Source organism: Malurus melanocephalus, unplaced genomic scaffold (assembly GCF_030028575.1).
Source record: "Malurus melanocephalus ecotype Western Australia unplaced genomic scaffold, MMel_1.1 scaffold_228, whole genome shotgun sequence".
Taxonomy (NCBI): Eukaryota; Metazoa; Chordata; class Aves; order Passeriformes; family Maluridae; genus Malurus; species Malurus melanocephalus.
The window spans coordinates 956,058-974,505 of NW_026623460.1; the positions used below are offsets into that span (position 1 = coordinate 956,058).

The 18,448-nt window shown below is 42.3% G+C and overlaps 1 protein-coding gene across 2 annotated transcripts in view; it reads left to right on the forward strand.

Moving 5' to 3' along the window:
- Positions 1–18,421, forward strand: part of ECPAS (Ecm29 proteasome adaptor and scaffold) — a 61,020-nt gene extending 42,599 nt beyond the window's left edge. For both annotated transcript variants that reach the window (XM_057374529.1, XM_057374528.1), the window contains exons 31-49: positions 585–664; positions 1,375–1,480; positions 2,098–2,145; positions 3,157–3,278; positions 4,369–4,519; positions 5,255–5,320; positions 7,533–7,622; positions 8,114–8,180; positions 8,830–8,921; positions 9,010–9,076; positions 9,310–9,501; positions 10,489–10,697; positions 11,175–11,218; positions 11,733–11,925; positions 12,489–12,633; positions 13,229–13,334; positions 13,473–13,561; positions 14,779–14,850; positions 15,618–18,421. In XM_057374529.1, coding sequence (XP_057230512.1) covers positions 585–664; positions 1,375–1,480; positions 2,098–2,145; positions 3,157–3,278; positions 4,369–4,519; positions 5,255–5,320; positions 7,533–7,622; positions 8,114–8,180; positions 8,830–8,921; positions 9,010–9,076; positions 9,310–9,501; positions 10,489–10,697; positions 11,175–11,218; positions 11,733–11,925; positions 12,489–12,633; positions 13,229–13,334; positions 13,473–13,561; positions 14,779–14,850; positions 15,618–15,757 — 2,079 coding nt within the window. In that variant the 3' untranslated portion in view covers positions 15,758–18,421. The remainder of the gene's footprint in view (positions 1–584; positions 665–1,374; positions 1,481–2,097; positions 2,146–3,156; positions 3,279–4,368; positions 4,520–5,254; positions 5,321–7,532; positions 7,623–8,113; positions 8,181–8,829; positions 8,922–9,009; positions 9,077–9,309; positions 9,502–10,488; positions 10,698–11,174; positions 11,219–11,732; positions 11,926–12,488; positions 12,634–13,228; positions 13,335–13,472; positions 13,562–14,778; positions 14,851–15,617) is intronic.
- Positions 18,422–18,448: the final 27 nt, after the last annotated feature.

Sequence of the window (18,448 nt, forward strand, 5' to 3'; positions counted from 1 at the left end):
GATATTGCTTTGATACTGCTTATGAAAAGCTCTTCAGGAATCCTTGTGGCCTAAAATGCTTTCCCAAAGTAAGAGCATCTAAATATAGTTCTCAGTTTGTAAGTGGGAGGAAGCCCATTGAAAAAGAYTATTCCAGCTTCTGAGGAGAACTCCTCCCAGGTGTATTTCAGGGATAAGTGATTTTCGTAAGATTCCTTGCTCTGTTTCTGCAAAGCTAGGAATTGGGTTTGCAATCTTTTCTCCTGGGAAAGCTCCTCTTAATGTGAAGTCATTCATTCTGATCCCTCATCAAAGCACAACTGCTTCTCAAGTAAATACATATTTGGTGTTGCATTTTAACAGTTTAATTGATAAAGGCCTTAGGGACTTTTCCTATGTCTTTCACAAAATTAAGGACTCGAGCAGTGCAGAGAAAGGCATGCCTAAAGCACAGTCAGAGAACCTTTGTACAGTACTGGCAAGCATTTGTTCATCTGATGTGGATGAGAGCAGGTTGTATTGTCCAGAAGGACTTCTTTTACAGGGTAGAGGATGCAAATGCATAGCCATGCTTGTTTCATGATCTTTCCTTTTTTCTATAATAGGTTGATAAGTACATGAAGGAAATTCTTGAGGATTTGATCAGTAACCTAACCAGCAGTCTTTGGAGGATCAGGGAATCCAGGTATTGCTAGGAAAAGTATKAGATTTGTCTTTGAACTCGATTCTTTTGTCTTCTTCACCTTGAACTTATTAACCTGAAGAAGTTGAGGGGGGAAAGGTGGCAGGGTAAAGCCTAGCCTTGTAGCCTGCCCTTGAAAGTATGATACAATCTTGAAGCTATTTGCCTGAAATTTCTTATTGCATGTAGCTTGATACTTAATGATGTTCTCGGAGTTTTTTGGTTGCTGGTTCTTGCCCTGAATCTGAAATACTCCTTTCTCTTAGAAAACCTTATCCATCTGATAATTATGTACTTGGCAGGAGGATGCCATTTTAATAACCTGCTTTTTGTTTTTAATAGTTTGTAGCTGTGCTTATTGAAAATTTTAATTTCCCTTCCATACTTTATACCATTTTGGTTTCTTTATATCCTGTACTTAAAGAAAAGAAGATTGAAACAGTTTTGTAACAAGAATGTTAGTTTTCACCCCAGCAGCTGTTTTCCCTTCCTGTCAGCTGTTTCAGGTTTTACCTGAATGACTGAGCATTTGTTTCTCTGCTAAAGGAGATGTTCTTATCACAGAGTAGATTTAGGGTTTGGGGAAAATAAGGAATGTAAAACAGTTCTCTTTTGTTTTTGAAATCATTTATTTATATTTATAAACATATCTGTATATATACCTATATCAAGTGAGAACACTGTGTGAAAGAAATAAAATTCTCCATTTGCAGTTGTCTGGCACTGAATGACTTACTGAGAGGAAGACCTTTGGATGACATTATAGACAAGCTTCCAGAGATCTGGGAAGTGCTGTTCAGAGTGCAAGATGACATTAAGGTAATGGAACGGAGAACTGAACAAGAATCTTCAACCAACAGAACAGTGATCAAGCTCTGAGATGTTTAAAGACAGATGCTCTGACAAGTCAACTTGAAGCCCATGGGAGTTTTGAGTATTAAGTAGACTAGAAACTCACACTCCTGGCAAGTAAAATTTCCATGCCACCTTGGAAATTCTCTGTACATTTAAAGTCTTGGTTTTCATTCCTGCTGTACTTGTTCTTCATGATTCAGGCACTTTCCTTGATCTAAAAGAATTCCTGAGTAGTTGCTTAACTTCTATATATAGAAACATTTATTTTGGGCTGCCTGTGTTCTAAAATCACCTGCATATATGAAGTCAGAGTCTTTGGGTCCGTCCAGGTCTGAGCTCTGTTAATGTATTGATTATACCAGATGGATTATACTCACATACCGTGATTATACTCACATGAACTAAAGCCAGAATTTCTTCTACAAATGTTACAATACTTTCCTTTGAAGATATTAGTACTTTATATTAAGTATTAGCCATGAAAATAACCTTATCAGTATTAGTGTTAATGCTTGTTCACTAATATGAATCATTCTAGGAGAATTAAAAATAGCAGAAATGATTGTTGACTTCTTTTTTAGGAGACTGTGCGAAAGGCAGCAGAACTAGCCCTAAAAACTTTAAGCAAGGTAAAACTATGATTTCAKCATATGCACATGTATTTAAGACATGTTGGCTTTGATGTCAGGAGTGACCATAGACTGTGTTTACCATAGGCTGTTGTCTTGAGAGTATCTCTAGTGTAACATGCAGTTGTGTAAAACTGAACAGCCCATAGTAAGAAATCAGTTATAGAAAGCATCACTACATACTCCCCTGTACTTTTATTAATGCTGGTGAAGTCCTGCCACTAGAGGGTAATGCAGTGTTAAGTTCTGTATAGCCAGAAGAAGGATAATGAACTGGGTTTTTTTCCTCTGATGGTTTTTTTTTTTTTTCCCCTCACTTGGTAGTGGAATTTAGGTAAACTTACTGTAACTTTAACAGTTTACCAAGACTGATTGGTCTAGTTGACCAAGTCTGGTGGTACCTCACTGGTATGAAACAGAGTAATAGTGTGTGGACTACTCTGTGGTGCTGTTACTGACAAGGTTTTTGGGTGTAGAATACATGGATCACTTGATATTTTGTTTGGTAATCCTCTGAAAAAGTCACACTAGTGGGACTGGGTCTAAAGTGCTGTGTTTCAAATCACAGCCTTCATGATGCATGATATTTAAATGCTTCAAGTAAGGATCCAGTCCCAAAATATTGTCAAATATTGTGATTGCAGAATCTGTTCTCATCTGGGACTTGCTGCCCTGCCGCAGGGAATGATTGAGTCCCTGTGGCTGAGATGGGCTGTTCTTCTGTTCAGCTGTGAGATTGTCTGGTTCATCTCTTGATCCAGAGTCAGGTCAAGGCCTGCTAGGCGCTGAATTTGCATTTCTGGAAGTTAACTGTAGTTGAAACTCCTTTTAGGCATGAGTCTTAGGGCTTAAGTATCTAGTGGAGATAAGGAGATGTTGCAGAGCCTCAGCTTGGCTATGAGCAGTTTCTGTAGTTGCTGTTGGCTTCTTCTTGTGAAGGAGATGGTGCTTTAATTTGATCTGAGGGGGAGGTTGGAACATGTTTGCAACGCTGATTCTCACTGTCCCCAGGTCTGTGTGAAAATGTGTGATCCCTCTAAAGGAGCAGCAGGTCAGAAGACGATAGCTGTATTGCTCCCTTGCCTCCTAGACAAAGGAATAGTAAGCACAGTTGCTGAAGTCCGATCTCTCAGGTTAGTTTTGCACCATGTAAGTTCCTTGGCGTYTGAGTCATGATTTGTCCCAAAGACACCAAGCTTATTCTCCTGAGCTGCAGCATGTACTTTGTGTTTGAAGTGACAAGTTGCTCCCCAAAAGGGCTTTCCGCTGAGTTCTTTTTCATGGAGTTCAAATAGCAGCCCCGAGAGCTCTGTCTGTCTTCCGTGAATATCTGACCTCTCTGCAAATGCCCATCTTCAGTTCCCAGCAGGAAGTTCTTTACTTCCTGCACAATCAGCAAAGAGATCTGAAAGCAGTGTGCCATGCTAAGGCTGTGCTTCAGGACTTGCATACCTGTTTTGGTTGCAAACAAAAAGTCCCATAGTTCTTCAAACAGCCATGTCTGATTTCACAAGTGCTTCTGAGTATTGACAGTTCACAGTCCAGATGTGACTGCCTTTGGTCATGCTGTTCAAATGCATTTTATGTCTTATAGCAGTTCAATGTCCCTTGATGTGTGGGGACTTTATATGCCTCTCAGTTTGTAACCTTGTTTTTCCTTTCCTTTGACTGAGGGACAGAAAAGGTGGAAAAWTTATAGTTGGAGTGTAGCTAGCTGGTCTTTGCAAAAATAATAATTAGGAAGGCTGGAAAGCTTCTAATGAATGATAATGAATATTTATTGAACTTCTTTCATTCGTTTTGAGGATATGAAAACCCTTCGTCAAAATGCAACATGTGAGATGTKATCAGTATGAAACTGACAAATAGGATTTGAATAGATTATTGTAACTTGTATTTTCTTGGGCACGGACAATGGATGCGTCATGGTGACTTTGCTTGGTCTTCTTCAAAACGTGAGGGTGTGTTGCTTTCTTCCCACATCTGTCTGCAGTACTGCCTSTTTGCCCATTCTCTTTGTGATACCCGGGCCAAAGTGAACAATCTCTATCCAAAATATAGCATGTCTTGGAAGCTCAGGGCCAGGGAATAATTTTGCATACATGAAATGGTTTTGTTTGGAGGAAGATTTATATTGCTATATCTGGATTACAGTAGATCAAAGAGGCTTTTAAGATAAGTCTGTGTGTATTTCTGTTGACGTTCCCTATRATCATTTTCCAGCATTAACACTCTAGTGAAGATCAGTAAAAGTGCTGGATCTATGCTGAAACCCCATGCACCAAAACTTATCCCAGCCCTGTTGGAATCCTTGAGTGTGCTAGAGCCTCAAGTCCTCAACTATTTGAGCTTTTCTGCAACGGATCAAGAGAAAGTAAGTGCAGCTGTAATGGCAAAGTATCAACAGAACAGAGATTACAAAGATTTAATCTTCATTCAGTGACCAGAAAAATATTTGGTTGAGAGGTGTTCAAAAAGCAAAGACAACTAGCTAATAAGTTACTGAAAGTTTGGTCACAGAATATGGTTGGACCAATGTGGGAGGTTTTTTTTAAGGATTGGGATTATATTTATTCCCTAGACCACTACCTGTTTCCAAAAGTGAAAAGCAGTCTTAGTAATCTGTTCTTAAATGCCACTGCTGTTTTTCCCAAGGGATAAACTTCAGGACTTCATGTAACTTAAATTGGAATGTGTGCCATAGCACTATGGGCTGGAGGTGGATGTTGTTAGCACTGTATCCTTTAATTAGTGTCAAAGAACAGTCCTAATCTTCAGTCTTCTGGGAAAGTGATTAGAAGCAAATTTAGCTAATTTCATTGTGGAAGGGGAGAGGGTCAAACTTAGCCCTTTTCAAATGAGAAGTGAGTGAACAGTTTAGAATGGGACCTTATCTCTTTTTCCTCCCTCTAGAACATCTGTCTTCCTCTGAAAGTGAAACAGTCATAGTCTATGGGTGTAATTGCTTTCTCTGTGCATCTAAAATAGATTGTAGTGTGAGATAGTGAGTTGCAGCTGATGTTGCCCTTTCTGCTGTTTTCATGTCGTGTTTCCACTTGGATTTGTTTGGGGCCTTTTTCCTGATGGGTTTGTTGTTTTATTTTTTCAGACTGCAATGGATAGTGCCAGACTTAGTGCTGTCAAGTCATCTCCCATGATGGAAACCATTAACATGGTAAGTGTTTATTTCAGAAAGGTTCCAGTGTAAGGTGTGGTAAGGAGAAGAATAAGAATTCAAATAGAAGCTTTACAGGATATCTCTATAGGGTTCATTTTGTTATCTCATCTCCACGTGCCCRCTTCCTTTCTCAAGTATGAATTTATTGTGCCACCGGTGCTTGCCCCTCAGAATAGTTGTGAATAATGTTGGCTCCATTTGGAGTCAGATGGGTTGTTTCTTCATCTGAAGACCTGCCTGCTTTGAAGAGGGCATCCTTCAAGTGYTTTTCTTTGGATGGGGGCTCTGCTGGTTTTGGATTGTGTTAGCTATCAYTTCTCTGGCCCACAACTCCAAAATCAACTTCTCACCTGGGCCTTCAACTGATGATAGTCATTGTTTGCAAAGAACAAATGCTGTTCAGCTATTGCCTTGTAGTGCCTYAGATATTCCTGCCTGGGTCTTGCCCATACTTTCATAGTGGAGATATTTAGAGAAAATGCTGATATCACTGGAAGCACTGTCAGCAAGTGGTGCTTGGCACCAGAGTTTTTTGCTGCTGGAGGAGGAATTACTGATGCCCAGATGCTGTGCTGTAGGATCTGTCCTGGCAGAACTCCCTGTCCTCTGTARGAACCTGCCTCTTCCCAAAGAAAAGGGCCCTTTCTTCTGCTCAGGTATTGACCACAACCAGGGGTATGTAGGCAGGTAGAGGATGTGAGGGCTGAGCAAATTTTAGGGGAGTTGTAGCCACCAGAGCAATTTAGTGTTTCCTCTACTTACGGAAAAACAGCAGCAGCAAGCCCTGCTGTACATTACAGCATGTGGAGTAGAGTTTTGGTGTCAGATGGAGTACTATCTATAGAGTGTCAAGTGCTTGGGAATGGAAGGCTCCATGTAAAAGTGTACTCGCTGGAACYCTGCAGGCTGTAGCAGCTGCTGCTGTCCCTCTTCCAGGCCATGCCCCTACCCTGCCAGCCCTGGGGGCACAGTTGTGGTGCCCTGATCATTGAATGGGATTTCCTAGGGGAGGGGAGAGATAGTAATGGCTTCCCTGGAGTATTGTGAAGATGTCCTGGCTTATGAGTAACCTTCTCTATATTCTGGGGCTGGATGGAAGATTGTATGGATAATTTCATCCACCATACCAGTGCTGGAGGGGGAAGTAACAGTTGATTTGACTCCTGAAGCTCAGAAATAGTTRTCATTTACCGTGTGATCCCTGAATTTGCTGGAGAGTGGATCTCTCCTCTGAAGATACTGTGTTACACAGAGTGCTGGTAGCACTTTCTGTTTTGCCCAGTGACCTTATAGGCATAGCAGATTAAAATTATATTAATCACATCCCTCTTGTACCTTTATGTCATTTATACCCCTTGTTTGGCTTGGTCTGTTTAAAACTGTGACACAAAATAACAGACAGAAAGATACATAGAATAAAGAAAGAGAGAAAGAGGGTGAAAAAGAGGAGAGTACTTCATTGTGGGACAAGCCTCTTTTATCTACTTTAGCAACCAGTGTATACATTTGTGTCAAACATACATTTGAGACAGCTGTTTAATTAATAATCAGTATTTGACTGGTAAATTTGCAAAAGCTACAGTATTAGTAATGTTTATTATTGCCAGCTACCTGCATTATTAATTCTACATTCCAATCTCCTTTTCTCAAAAGTAGCCTAGGTTGTGGTATTCCTTCTCCATGCAGGCTGTTAACACTCCCTTTCTTTTCCCAGGACTCAGTCATATACAATAATTGGCTGAGTTTTAGCCAATTGTGAAGCCATTTTTTTCCCCACGACTCTTGACTGGTTTCATGTCATTGTCTAGTTTACATGTTACTGCTTTCKGTTTTCAGAGAGTTGGTGAAATGTTTTGCTTAGTCCTAACATCTCGTCCTAGCATCTTGTCTTCTTTCCAAAAGGAGTTTTTGCTAGTGTGTTCTCTGAAGACTTGGAGTGCAGGAGTACCTCAGTTCAAACAAATGATAGTTTTAGCAAGGCCAGCTCAGCAGAGAAGTGGGACAAGAGAATCTGTATGTGGTGGAAGGAGTTTTATGTTGGCTTTTTCTCATCATGCAGCAAACTCATGATTCAGCCGAGGACCAGCCAGCAGTGCTGGGGCAGCCTCAGCTGAAAATACACCAGCTTAAGTCTGCCACCATTACCTTTCTTTTTTCTTYTTTTTTAATTCTTTTTTTTTCTCTCTCTCCATCCCTTGCCTTTCTCTAGAGCTTGCAGTATTTGGATGTGTCGGTCCTCGGTGAGTTGGTCCCTCGGCTGTGTGAACTGATCAAAAGTGGAGTTGGCCTTGGCACAAAGGTACATCTGTGATTTTAATAGTTCTTTTGGAAATGAAGAAAGGAGTATAGAGAAATGTCAATGTAAATGTTGTTCTTTTGACTATGTCTTTTAAACCAACACCTTGGGTTCATAGGTGCTGGAGTAATTTCACATCTGAGTTCCACCCCACTACATCACTTTTCTGAATGCTGCCCTAACCTCCTCTAGGCTASATGGCAGCTGTGCTCTGTGACACATGAGTGCAGAAGGTTGTCCTTGATTGCTATAAATCTTCCAGGATAATCTGTCCCTAAGTGTGGGTCCAGTTTCAATTCAATGTGGGTCCTTTCTAGTTCAATTCTTGTCAGTCGTGGTTTACAAACTTTTACTGCTTCTACCCTTGGCTTTTGGCTTATGAGAATAGAGGCTGAGTGGGTCTAGTGCAGGTAGCACCACAGCAAGTATTAACGTTAATAATCAAGGGCAAATATTGTTTTATCTTACCTTTGYTGTCCCTTGCAATCTTCTAGGGAGGCTGTGCCAGTGTAATTGTGTCGTTAACCACACAGTGCCCTCAAGACTTAACACCTTATTCAGGTAAGGTTTGTGTCTAGTGTCAGGTTTTAAAGGTGCTTTTTGTTGCTGTGGCATTTCTTCCTTTGATTTTAGCACAAGAATGATCTTGACTTGTGTACTTTAATCAGAGAGCTGTTTGAAGTTACCTTTTTTGTTTGAGATTCACATGCTTGGAATAGGTCCTGGGGATGTTCAGTATCTCACCACGTTGGAAGAGATGGAGGAAGGAGTTGAGGGAATTCCACTAGCACCCAGCAGGAATAGGCAAAAATATCTCTTTACTTTCTTGGAGCAGTCTAACAATGCCTGTGTTAGGGCAACACTGTCAATAAGCTGTTCCTTCAGCTTGACCTATGGCAGGACCATAAACAGGGACTTTGGTTCATTTTGTCTCTGTGATAGTAGAAGGAATGTCACCTTTCTGTTGCAAAACAGAAATGAAACTGAAAGCGTGATGAGCTGGGGTGGTTACATATAGGAATATTATCAGTCAAGATGTGCAAAACACTAGCACTAGTTTAAACATAAGGACCACCAGACTTAGAACTCCACAAACATGCAGTGAAGAAAAATGCATAAATTCAGGCAGTCTGATGAAATGAAGCTATTGTAATTCTTGCCATAGCAATAAAATGTGATGCTTTTGATAAAGTGAAGTCTCTTCCAACAGGCAAACTTATGAGCGCTTTACTTAGTGGCCTGACTGATCGCAACAGCGTGGTACAGAAGTCTTTTGCCTTTGCTATGGGGCATCTAGTCCGGGTGAGTTGGGCTTTAGGTTTTATTTAGCTTTTTTTGTAGGTGTCTCCTTTGAAGTGTTTGTGTAATTTGAGTCTCTTCCCTGTTACAGACTTCCCGGGACAGCAGCACTGAGAAGCTGCTGCACAAACTCAGCAGCTGGTACATGGAGAAGGAAGGTATGTTGCTTTTTGGGGTATTCCGTTACAGAATACAGTGCAGAAAAAGTACCTGGTGATAGCAAAAGCTGGTGAAGCGACATTTCTATATKGTGAAGCTTGGTTTCACTGGCTGAATAATTCCTGTACATTGTTATACAACACGGTGCATGACTGCTTCCCAAGAGGCAGACGAAGCAGTTAAAAGGGTAATCCTACTTCCCAGTCATAATGTGCTTGCTTTGCTCTTCTAGAGCCAGTTTACAAAGCAGGCTGTGCTCTAACTGTGCATGCTATGGGACGCTACAGCCCTGATGTACTGAAGAACCATGCCAAGAATGTCCTGCCATTGGCTTTTCTTGGAATGCATGAACTTCCCGAAGAAGAGAAAGGAGAGAAAGAGAACTCTGCTCTGTGGACTGAAGTTTGGCAGGAAAATGTACCTGGTATGTTGCATTAAGAATAGTAAAGCTTTCTGGGAAGCATGGAATAAGAAATAGAATACTCTCTGGAATTCCATTTGAGAATATAGAGTTCTCACGATAAGACATTTGGGACACTTGTTTCCATTTTATCCTTGCTGTAAATTTCTTCTGTGAAGGTTAGCTTCTCTGGCTATTTAAAATAATTACAAGGGCATTGATCACAAGGATGGACAGGCACTGTCAGAAGTATTTTTAAGTTGTGAGACACTGAATGTCACTATAATATGGCCCTGATGGTGGTACAGATGACTAGACGTCTTTGGAAATTTTGATGTCAACCTTTGGGGCTGCTGCACACTTTAAAATTACAGGGGACTTTGGTCTTTGTCTTGTATTGGAGATCTCTGTGGTAATTCCTGTGGTTTTAGCTTAAATGAACAAATCTGTGTTATGGGAGGGCTGTCCTGTCTATAGAGAAAGATCTGGATGCATTATAGTATTGTTTTGCTGACACTTTTAGATTTCAGATCTGGTTCCTCAGTTACCAGAAGACTTTTCTGGAGTCTGAGAAAGGAGCTGATAATGGCTTTCTAGTGACCTGTTCTTGGAGGGAAAAAAAAAAAAAAAAAGAAAAATACATCATATTCCTTAGAAACGGGCTATTGCAATGTCTGGTGTCTGCTATATAGAAGAACTGAAATGAATTCTGTCTAAATACACAACAAAGACTTTATTTGGAGCCCCTAGAAAAGARCCCATCTTCAACCAGGCCGGGAGAAATTCTTTGCCCTTTTGCCTGAAGCAGGCTTTTCTGATGTGTCTCATGGCCAAAAACTCCAATAGATCTTCACTGGTTGCTTTTTGTTTTTCCCAGGGTAGGGCTGGGCTTTTTTGCTTCTTGTGTTTTTGGTTGTTTGGTTCTTTGTTTTTTTTTTTTTTTTTAATAAGATCCAAATTTTGGGGTTTTTTTTGTGGCAAAATTACAGTTTTCATCCATTTGATGTGCAGGTACTCAGGGTGGGATCAGACTGTATTTGCAGGAGTTGATATCCATCACACAGAAGGCTCTTCAGTCTCAGTCCTGGAAGATGAAAGCTCAGGGAGCAGCTGCCATGGCATCAATTGCCAAACAGACGGGCTCCCTTGTACCACCACATCTGGGAATGGTGCTCTCGGCACTGCTGCAAGGCCTGCCAGGGAGAACCTGGACTGGGAAGGTAAGGAGGGAATAGCCAACTCATGGTTTGCTGTGAGCCCAGCAGTGTGCAGTCCTTGAGCCAGGAAATGCAATGTTCTGTGCTGCTGAGCAGCACAGTAATAACACTGTCGTAGGGAGTTTGCCTTTTGTCCTGCATTTAGCAGATACAGAGACGACAGGGAGGATAGGTAGGTGAAATTCAGATCACTTTTGGAGCTGGGTTCCCACTTAGACTAATTCCACTGCACCAGTCTTACGGGGTACTGACATGTGCTCAGAGGTGCTGCAAGACCCCTTTCTACTGCCAGTTCTGTGYGGATTGAAAGCTAAGTCCTCTGCATGGCAGGAGACAGACAGGCATTACTTCTCCAAACTGGTGTCACAGGCATGTTTCCCCACTGCCCTTGCAGGAGAGTAGAAAGGTTTGGTCTATGCAGCAGGACTGTGCCATTTGGCTGTGTGGCATTTCTCAGTTCTGTCTCTTCTGTCATTGCAGGAGGAGCTGTTAAAGGCAATTGCCAGTGTCGTCTCTGCATGCAGGTGAGTGCCTTGAATGTGGTGGTACCCTCGGGATCTGAGATCTCAAAAGGGAGGTTGTTGTACATTGTTACTGCCTTTRGAGTTCTAAGGAAGATTCTAGAAAGTTTGTGATCACAATCCTGATCTGCCATCAGCATGTGAGGAACAAGTGATGCTTCAGAGAAATCTGCAGAAGTAAATCTTGATTTAGAGAGGAGGAGGAGGATGTARAGAGGCCACAAGTGCTAAGAGGAAGGCAGAGACTAAGGGGGAAGGTGGAGATCTTAAAGGGCAAAAGAGAGGAAGAGGTAGAGGAGTAGTGAGGGAGCAAGTGCCTTGGAAGCATATAAGAAAGGTGGAAAATAAAACAGAGAACATACAAAGAGTGATGAAGAGCGATGCAGTGTAACTTGTGTTACAATTATTTGTAGGCAACTGAGTGCCTGGACACAGGAATCAATTCCTCTCTGGGAAAAGCGCTTTTTGCGAAGAGATTAACATGGGTGTGATAGTGTCCCTGTGCCTTTCATTTCAGTGCAGAACTACAGAAGTCAGTGCCTGGTCAGCCCACCATCACAGATATTGTCCAGGCTCTCCTGAAAGAATGTCGTAAAGAAAACCTGAAATACAAGATGGTGGCACTACGCTGTGCAGCTGGGGTGCTGCAGGCCACAAAGGAAGACCGGTTCCAGGAACTTGCTGATATCATCTTTCCCATGATAAAGAAGGTGACAGTTCAACTTCTTGAGTTTTATCTCTTTCGAAGCAGAACACCTAAATGGTGACAGTCCTGATGATGCTGGCTGAGTGCCAGGCTTCTGCCCCAAGGGCTGATAATGTAAGGAATTCTCCACAGTCAGCCAGGTATTTGGTGGGGCTGAATACCAGACTGTTGGTGAGCCCTGGGGTGGTTGTACCTTTGCTGCCCAAATTCTGAATTAGCTCAACCATTTTCTGAACAGAGTTCTCCCTGTGATGTCCAGCACTGCCTTAATGTGCTGGCACATTAAAACTTATTTCCTGTTTGCTGTACAGATGGCAAAAGGCTCCTGGGAATCTGTGTTCTGTGTGGMGTGCTGCTCTTTAGTAGCAGCAGTGCCTTGCATCTCTGCGAGTGGGACTCGTGGGCAATGTTGGGGTGCCAGGCTGCAGAGTCTGCTGTTCCCCTTGTGGGCTGCCAGCAGCGCCAGAGCTGGGCACGAGGGCGAGGGAAGACTGAGCTGCACTGCAGCGTGTGCCCAGCCTGCTCTTGTCCTTCTGTCAGTCACAGCTTCTCCCATGGCCTCCACAGAACTCTCCGGAGAGTATGGGAGCAGCTTTTCCAAAGCATGAGGAAGAGGATGAGGATATGAGGGAGAAAGAGGTTCAGATGGAGTCCCTGATCTGTGCCTTCGAGACCCTGGGCAAAGCCTGGCCAAGGAGCCCAGAGACACAGCGTAAGTCAGCTGATGACATGCAGAACAAACTATTTTCCCTTAAAATGAAAGACTTGGGGATCGTGGGCAGTGTGGAGAGGCTTTTGAGAACCTGCAGGATCTGACTGCTGGCAGCTCGTAAGGGTCTTCAGTGAGAAAGCTGTCCCAACAGCTTTTCTGGAAAGTTACCCATCCTTGGGAAAATGCCATTCCTGTTGTTTTAAATTTGCTTCACAAAAACSTTCCTGAGTTTATAGACATTCAGGGTGAGTGAGGTGGCTTGCCTAATGGAAAGAAGCCTAACATTGCTGTTAGCATTTATGTTTGCCTCAAAGCTGAAGGTGAAAGAATTGGGAGTACCTGGAGAGGGGTGGGAAAAGGTTGCTTTTATTAGCATACCAGAATGTGTAATGCAGCTGTTTCATCTTMCAGCATTTGTAATTAGTGAATTGATGTGGTGAAGATTTTCAGAGTCACTCGTTACAAGATGTTGATTTGGTCGTGTGCAGTGATCAGCTTGATGTCACTTGTTGAGGAGCACTTGGGAGACAGACCAGAAAGAATTTCCTTGTGCCATTCCCTGTGGTAACACAGTGTTGTCCATGTTTTCCTGTAGGTTGCTATCGCCAAGAGTTTTGCAAATTAATGTGTGACCGTCTGAAACTCAGCACGTGGAAAGTGCAGCTTGGAGTGCTACAAGCCATGAATGCCTACTTTCAAGGGTAATTCTTCTTTCTGTGATCCATTTCAGTGATTTGTCTTCTCTATGTTRCTTGAGACTGTTCAGTGAACTTATGACACTGAATTCTCTGAGAAGTTGAGCAGACTTCCGTCCCAGTGACTGTTTTTGTATTTGACAGGCTAATGCTCTTTGATGAGAAGCACTCTGACCCTGTGGCTTTGACAGAAATACTGTTGGAAACCTGTTCATCTATCACCCATTCTTTAGGTAAATGGATTTCTGGTTTATGATTGATGATGAATTGTTGTTAATACAGTTGTCCCCTGGGAGTTTGTGTGGTAGAGGAAGTACAGAATAAACATAAGCTGTCAGAGGCATTTAGCCCTTCCTTGCACTGCAGTGGTTTTATGGTGAAGTTACAGCAGCTGTTTGAGACCGCACTGTGCAGGGTCCAGTGCACAGAGAAATGCATTCCTGTGGTGCAAGAGAGTTCTGCAAGGGGAGGAAGAGGCAGGCAGTACACTGTGCAACCTCTCAGAAGCAAGTTTTCTCCATGCAGAATGTTGACACCACAAATCAAGCTATTCCTGATTTAAACAAATGCTTTTCTCCTCCACAGTTCAGATTTCTTGGATACATATGCATTATGTATCCAGGGTGATAGTATCCAAGTAACCAAAAGATACCCCAAATTTTCTCAGATGGGCAGTGCATAARGCTCCGAGGCTCTGAGGCAGTTTGTGTGTACCTAAGCAGCGCACCCATATATAGGGAATAWAAGTTCTGTCTGTGTCATGTTGACAGTCATGGCCTTTCCATTGCTTTGGTAGTGTTCCCACTTGCGCTGTGACTGTAACAGTGCCCCAAATCTTATACCTGCATGTGGTCTTGTTCCTGATGTGCCTAAAGACAATACCTACTTTAGTGCTGGCTACCAATTCAGAGACCCCTTTGGAGAAAGTTACTTTCAGATATCCATCCTCTTGGAATGAGGACTAAGGTACTCACATTAATGAGGTTATAGCTCATGGACCAAGTAACTTTTTGTGACAAGTTTGTGCTTGACAGCTGGCATAGGTTTTATGTACCCTCGCTTAATGCTACTTGTTAACATTTGTATGGTCTCTAGCCAGTACAGCTAGCCAGAACCATCTGTTACGCACAGAAGTTTTCTGCCATCACCCTGCAACTATGCCAACATTTTGTTCCCTGTTGGAATGTATGCTCTATGTTGTAGCTCTGTGGCAGTGGCAGAGGCAATGCACAAGGTTTAGTTGCCTTGTCAACCTCCAGTWGTTCTCTTTCTGCCATTCAAATGTGCCTAACTGAGGAGCACTGCACACTGACAGGACAAAAAAGAGCTCAATGAACTGTGCTAGCAAAAGTGGTCTAGCGATCACAGGTGACTGCTTTCTGTAAGGTTAGTGCATTTGGTTCTCAGTGTGGTTTTGAATTTTCTTGCCTGTTTTTTTTAAATCCCTTAGAAAACAAAAGTTACACATCCATAAGAACAGAAGCTTTGTCTGTGATACAACTGCTGCTCACCAAACTACAAGGTGAGACCTTTTCCTTGTCACCTGGGAAAGCCACTGTTTGATAAAGATGGCACCTGGCTATATGGCCTGGAACCCTGGAGAGATCGCCTTACCTTCTGCTTGCAGCACTGGGCAATTCTGGGAAGCTGGGACTTGAAAGTTGGAGAGGGCTGGAAGTAACTGGGGCTAATATAAAGGTCGGAAGTAGTGTTGGATACTCCTTTGGTGAGAAAAATGTGCAGCAAGGGAGTGTCTCGCATGGAGCACACAGAACTGTCCCATCAAATCTCTGTTATGTTAATACAGAAGCGTGATCTTTACCTTTTCAGTGTCCAGTTTGGTTTCTTATTATTTAGAATTCAAGCCTTGCAGAATTGACTTCACAGGAAGAGTGTTTTTAGGTCTCAGGGTCATACGTGTCTGCAGTTGCTATGTAGCAAATTTTCCCTTTGAGTTTCCTTTATTCTAGCACAAAACCTTACATGCCTCTTTCATGAGCCAATTGCAACATGAGAAACGTTTGCTGCTTCAAGCCCTTGTGTTCCCATGTTGCAGGCTTAGACAGTGAAGCCTGGTCTGAAAAAGGCACGACTCCCTGGGCAGGATGCAGCACATGCACCCGAGTGTCCGGGTGATTTTGAGTTCTCCTGCAAGCACAGTATGGACTGCGAGTGAAAGGYTGAAGCAGTCGCTCTTTTAGCCTGTCTGGGGAAAGCAGTGTCACTTTGGATTTTTTTTTTGGTGTTCTGATGTTCATGTTCAATGTCTGTCTGTCTTTATCTGCACAGAAGCTCAGCAGTGGGAAAGCCTGACACCAGAAAGCAGAGAGCACCTCGTTCATTCGTTGTCTACGATGGCATCAGATAGCAGACCTGAGCTACAAGAGAGGGCATTCGTGTTGAAGAAAACACTTGAAAATCTTGATTGAGTTGTAAAACATAAATTTCAAAGTGCCATGTAAAACAAAAACAAAAAAGTGCAGTGGTCTGAAAACCAAGTGGGGAAATGAAGATTACTCTGTAGGATGCATCATTCCTGGCCAAAATAAAAAATGCCTTAAATTCTTTTCCCCATTAATATTATTTTTACTCTTAAGCTGATCGTTAGTTGTTTTATCTGCAAATACCTCTAGCAGTCTGCCCTAGAATGTTTCTTAGTGTGCAACATAAAAAATGCAAGGGCAAGATGCTTTTTTTTTTTTTTAAATCGGCAGAAGAATGTTACTCATACCCCCTTTCTCCTTCAAAGAAATTGTTGAAAAACCACTAGCACAAAAAGTGAAAAGCATATTCAGCTTTCACATTTTTTGTACTTAGAGATCTGTTAACTGGTGTCTACTGCAGTAGTGCTGGTGTTTGTTATCCGTGGAGAATAAAATGCTTCCCCTGATGAGGCCTGTGTCAAACACCTGTGGCTTCCCAGGGGCAGGGTTTCATCTGACACCCACCTCTGCTTCTGCTTGCTCCTCCCTTGCAGCCTGTTGTCTGTGCATTATGAAAGGCAGAGTACTGTTAACTTCACTCCTTTCTCCTCTGACCTCAGCATGGATTGACCGAGACTATGCCTTCCCCAGCTGGCAACCTCGGCCTCCCAAACTTTAAATGAGAACTTCTTCCCTCAAAGGATGCACAAGAGAGCACTTTACTGAGCTGAGTGGGACAAAGTTGAGCCTAGTTGGTACCCAGGTGGAACACTGCTCTTATCAAAATTGTTTTGCATGGACACTCCTTAGCTCCAGGAAATTTGAAAAAAAAAAACCAACTCCAAAACAGTCTTTTCTAGGTATGTTTTTGAAGAGAGTTTGAAGTTTGAAATGACACATTTTTTTAAYAGTGGTAATGTTTTATTCCCTTCCTGTTCGTAAACCTGTTCTTGCTCTGGAAACCTGTAACAATTTAGACTTGTCAATATTTGTAAGAAACTGAATCATCTGTCATTTATCAGAGCCCAAGTCATGCTGGTTTCCAGCAATTTGCACTTAAGATTATATCTGCATTAACATGGGAGTAAAATTGCTATGTGGTGATGTGGCCCTGCTGCCTGTCTCCTTTTTTCCCTCCTCCTCTGACAAAAGACAAATCTGACCACTATAGCAACAGACTTTTAAAAGTGTGAAGATAGCACTGCTCCATAAACTGACCAGTATGTGTACAGCTTTTTGGGGATAAATGCTTGGCTGATGGTGAAATAAAATCGTTAGTGTGGGCAATATCATGTTCATGGCTTTCAGCACAGGAAGGCTCATTTCTTTTCTTGCAGTTTGCAGCTCCTTTCAGATCTGCTGTTAGGGAGAGGATTGCTCAGATGACACCACGTTTCCTCCATGCCCATTTATTCAGATGCAGGTATGCAGTACCTACTGTCCCCTCAGGTGCCATTTCCCAGTCAGTGTTTCCTGGTACTGTAACAATCTTGTTGTCTGACTTGCTCTCCATATGGAAGAATGTAATTTGTGCACACCTGGTAAGAGGTCAGGAAGAAATGGGCAGAGCTGTCCCACTGTGGCTCTCGTGTAGCAGGAACCTCAGCGAGCACTATTGCATTGTACACTAGAACTGGTCAGTGGGCAACTCCTTGGTGCTGGGAGCTGGTGCTATAATGTTTTGATTTACACCTCGTTGCAGGGAGCTGCTCTTCGTTTACGTGTAGTTTGAACTATTGAGCACAGTGTACATTTAAAAATTTTACTGGGCAAATAACTTTGCAGTATCTTTAAAAACTTGCTTACCGTGACATGTAGCTTTATGAGTGCTTTTTTTTTTTTTTTTTGTATTAGGTGAATATTACCAATGATGCTTTGCTGTAGCAGTTCATTGTCTGACTTGGGTTTTTTCATATAGGTGACAGTAACAGACAAGCAAGAGCCTCCATGTCTCTGGTAATCTGAGTTTTCACTGTGGACTGGAGTATTCAGAGGGAATGCCTAGTACAGTCAAACGACTGTGCATAGAATAACTGTAATCATTGTCAATAGCAACCTGAATTTCTCTATTGGGGATTTACACTAGAGCGTATTCTAGGAACTCTATAAAACAGCTGGATTAACAACTCTGGCCAAGAGTGTTAGGAAGGTTAGAGACAGTATGACACTTTCTGAATCACAAAGCAATATGTCTTTCTCGTGATTACAGAGCAGATTCAGAGCTCCTCTCTAAAGCATGTGCCTATACACAAAACCTACCTGTACAAAAGTTAATTAAATCAGAGGTTTGATTTCTACCCCCCTCACATTTGTAAACTCGATAGAATTAAAAAGAATAAATAAATAGATGTGGCCTTCCTAGAGTTTCTCCTCTGAAAGTGATTGCACTATGTAAAACACACTGTACTTTGCCCAGCACGGGCATTTCTTGTGCTGCTGCGATGCTTTGTATACCTGGAGTGCAGTGCGCAGACTCGACTCTAGCACTCTCGCTCTGACTTACAAGCTGTTGCTTAAATGGATGTATATTGAGAAAAGTTTTCTAATGTTGCAAGATCTCCATCAAATTCACTGCAATCTGTACTGTCCAAATATGTGAATGGTCTGACTGAAAGAAAACCCTCCTGCTTACCAAAAAGGTAAAATTAAATAAAAGCTGCATGACCTGTTCCTTGGAATAACTGGTAGTGTTTTTTC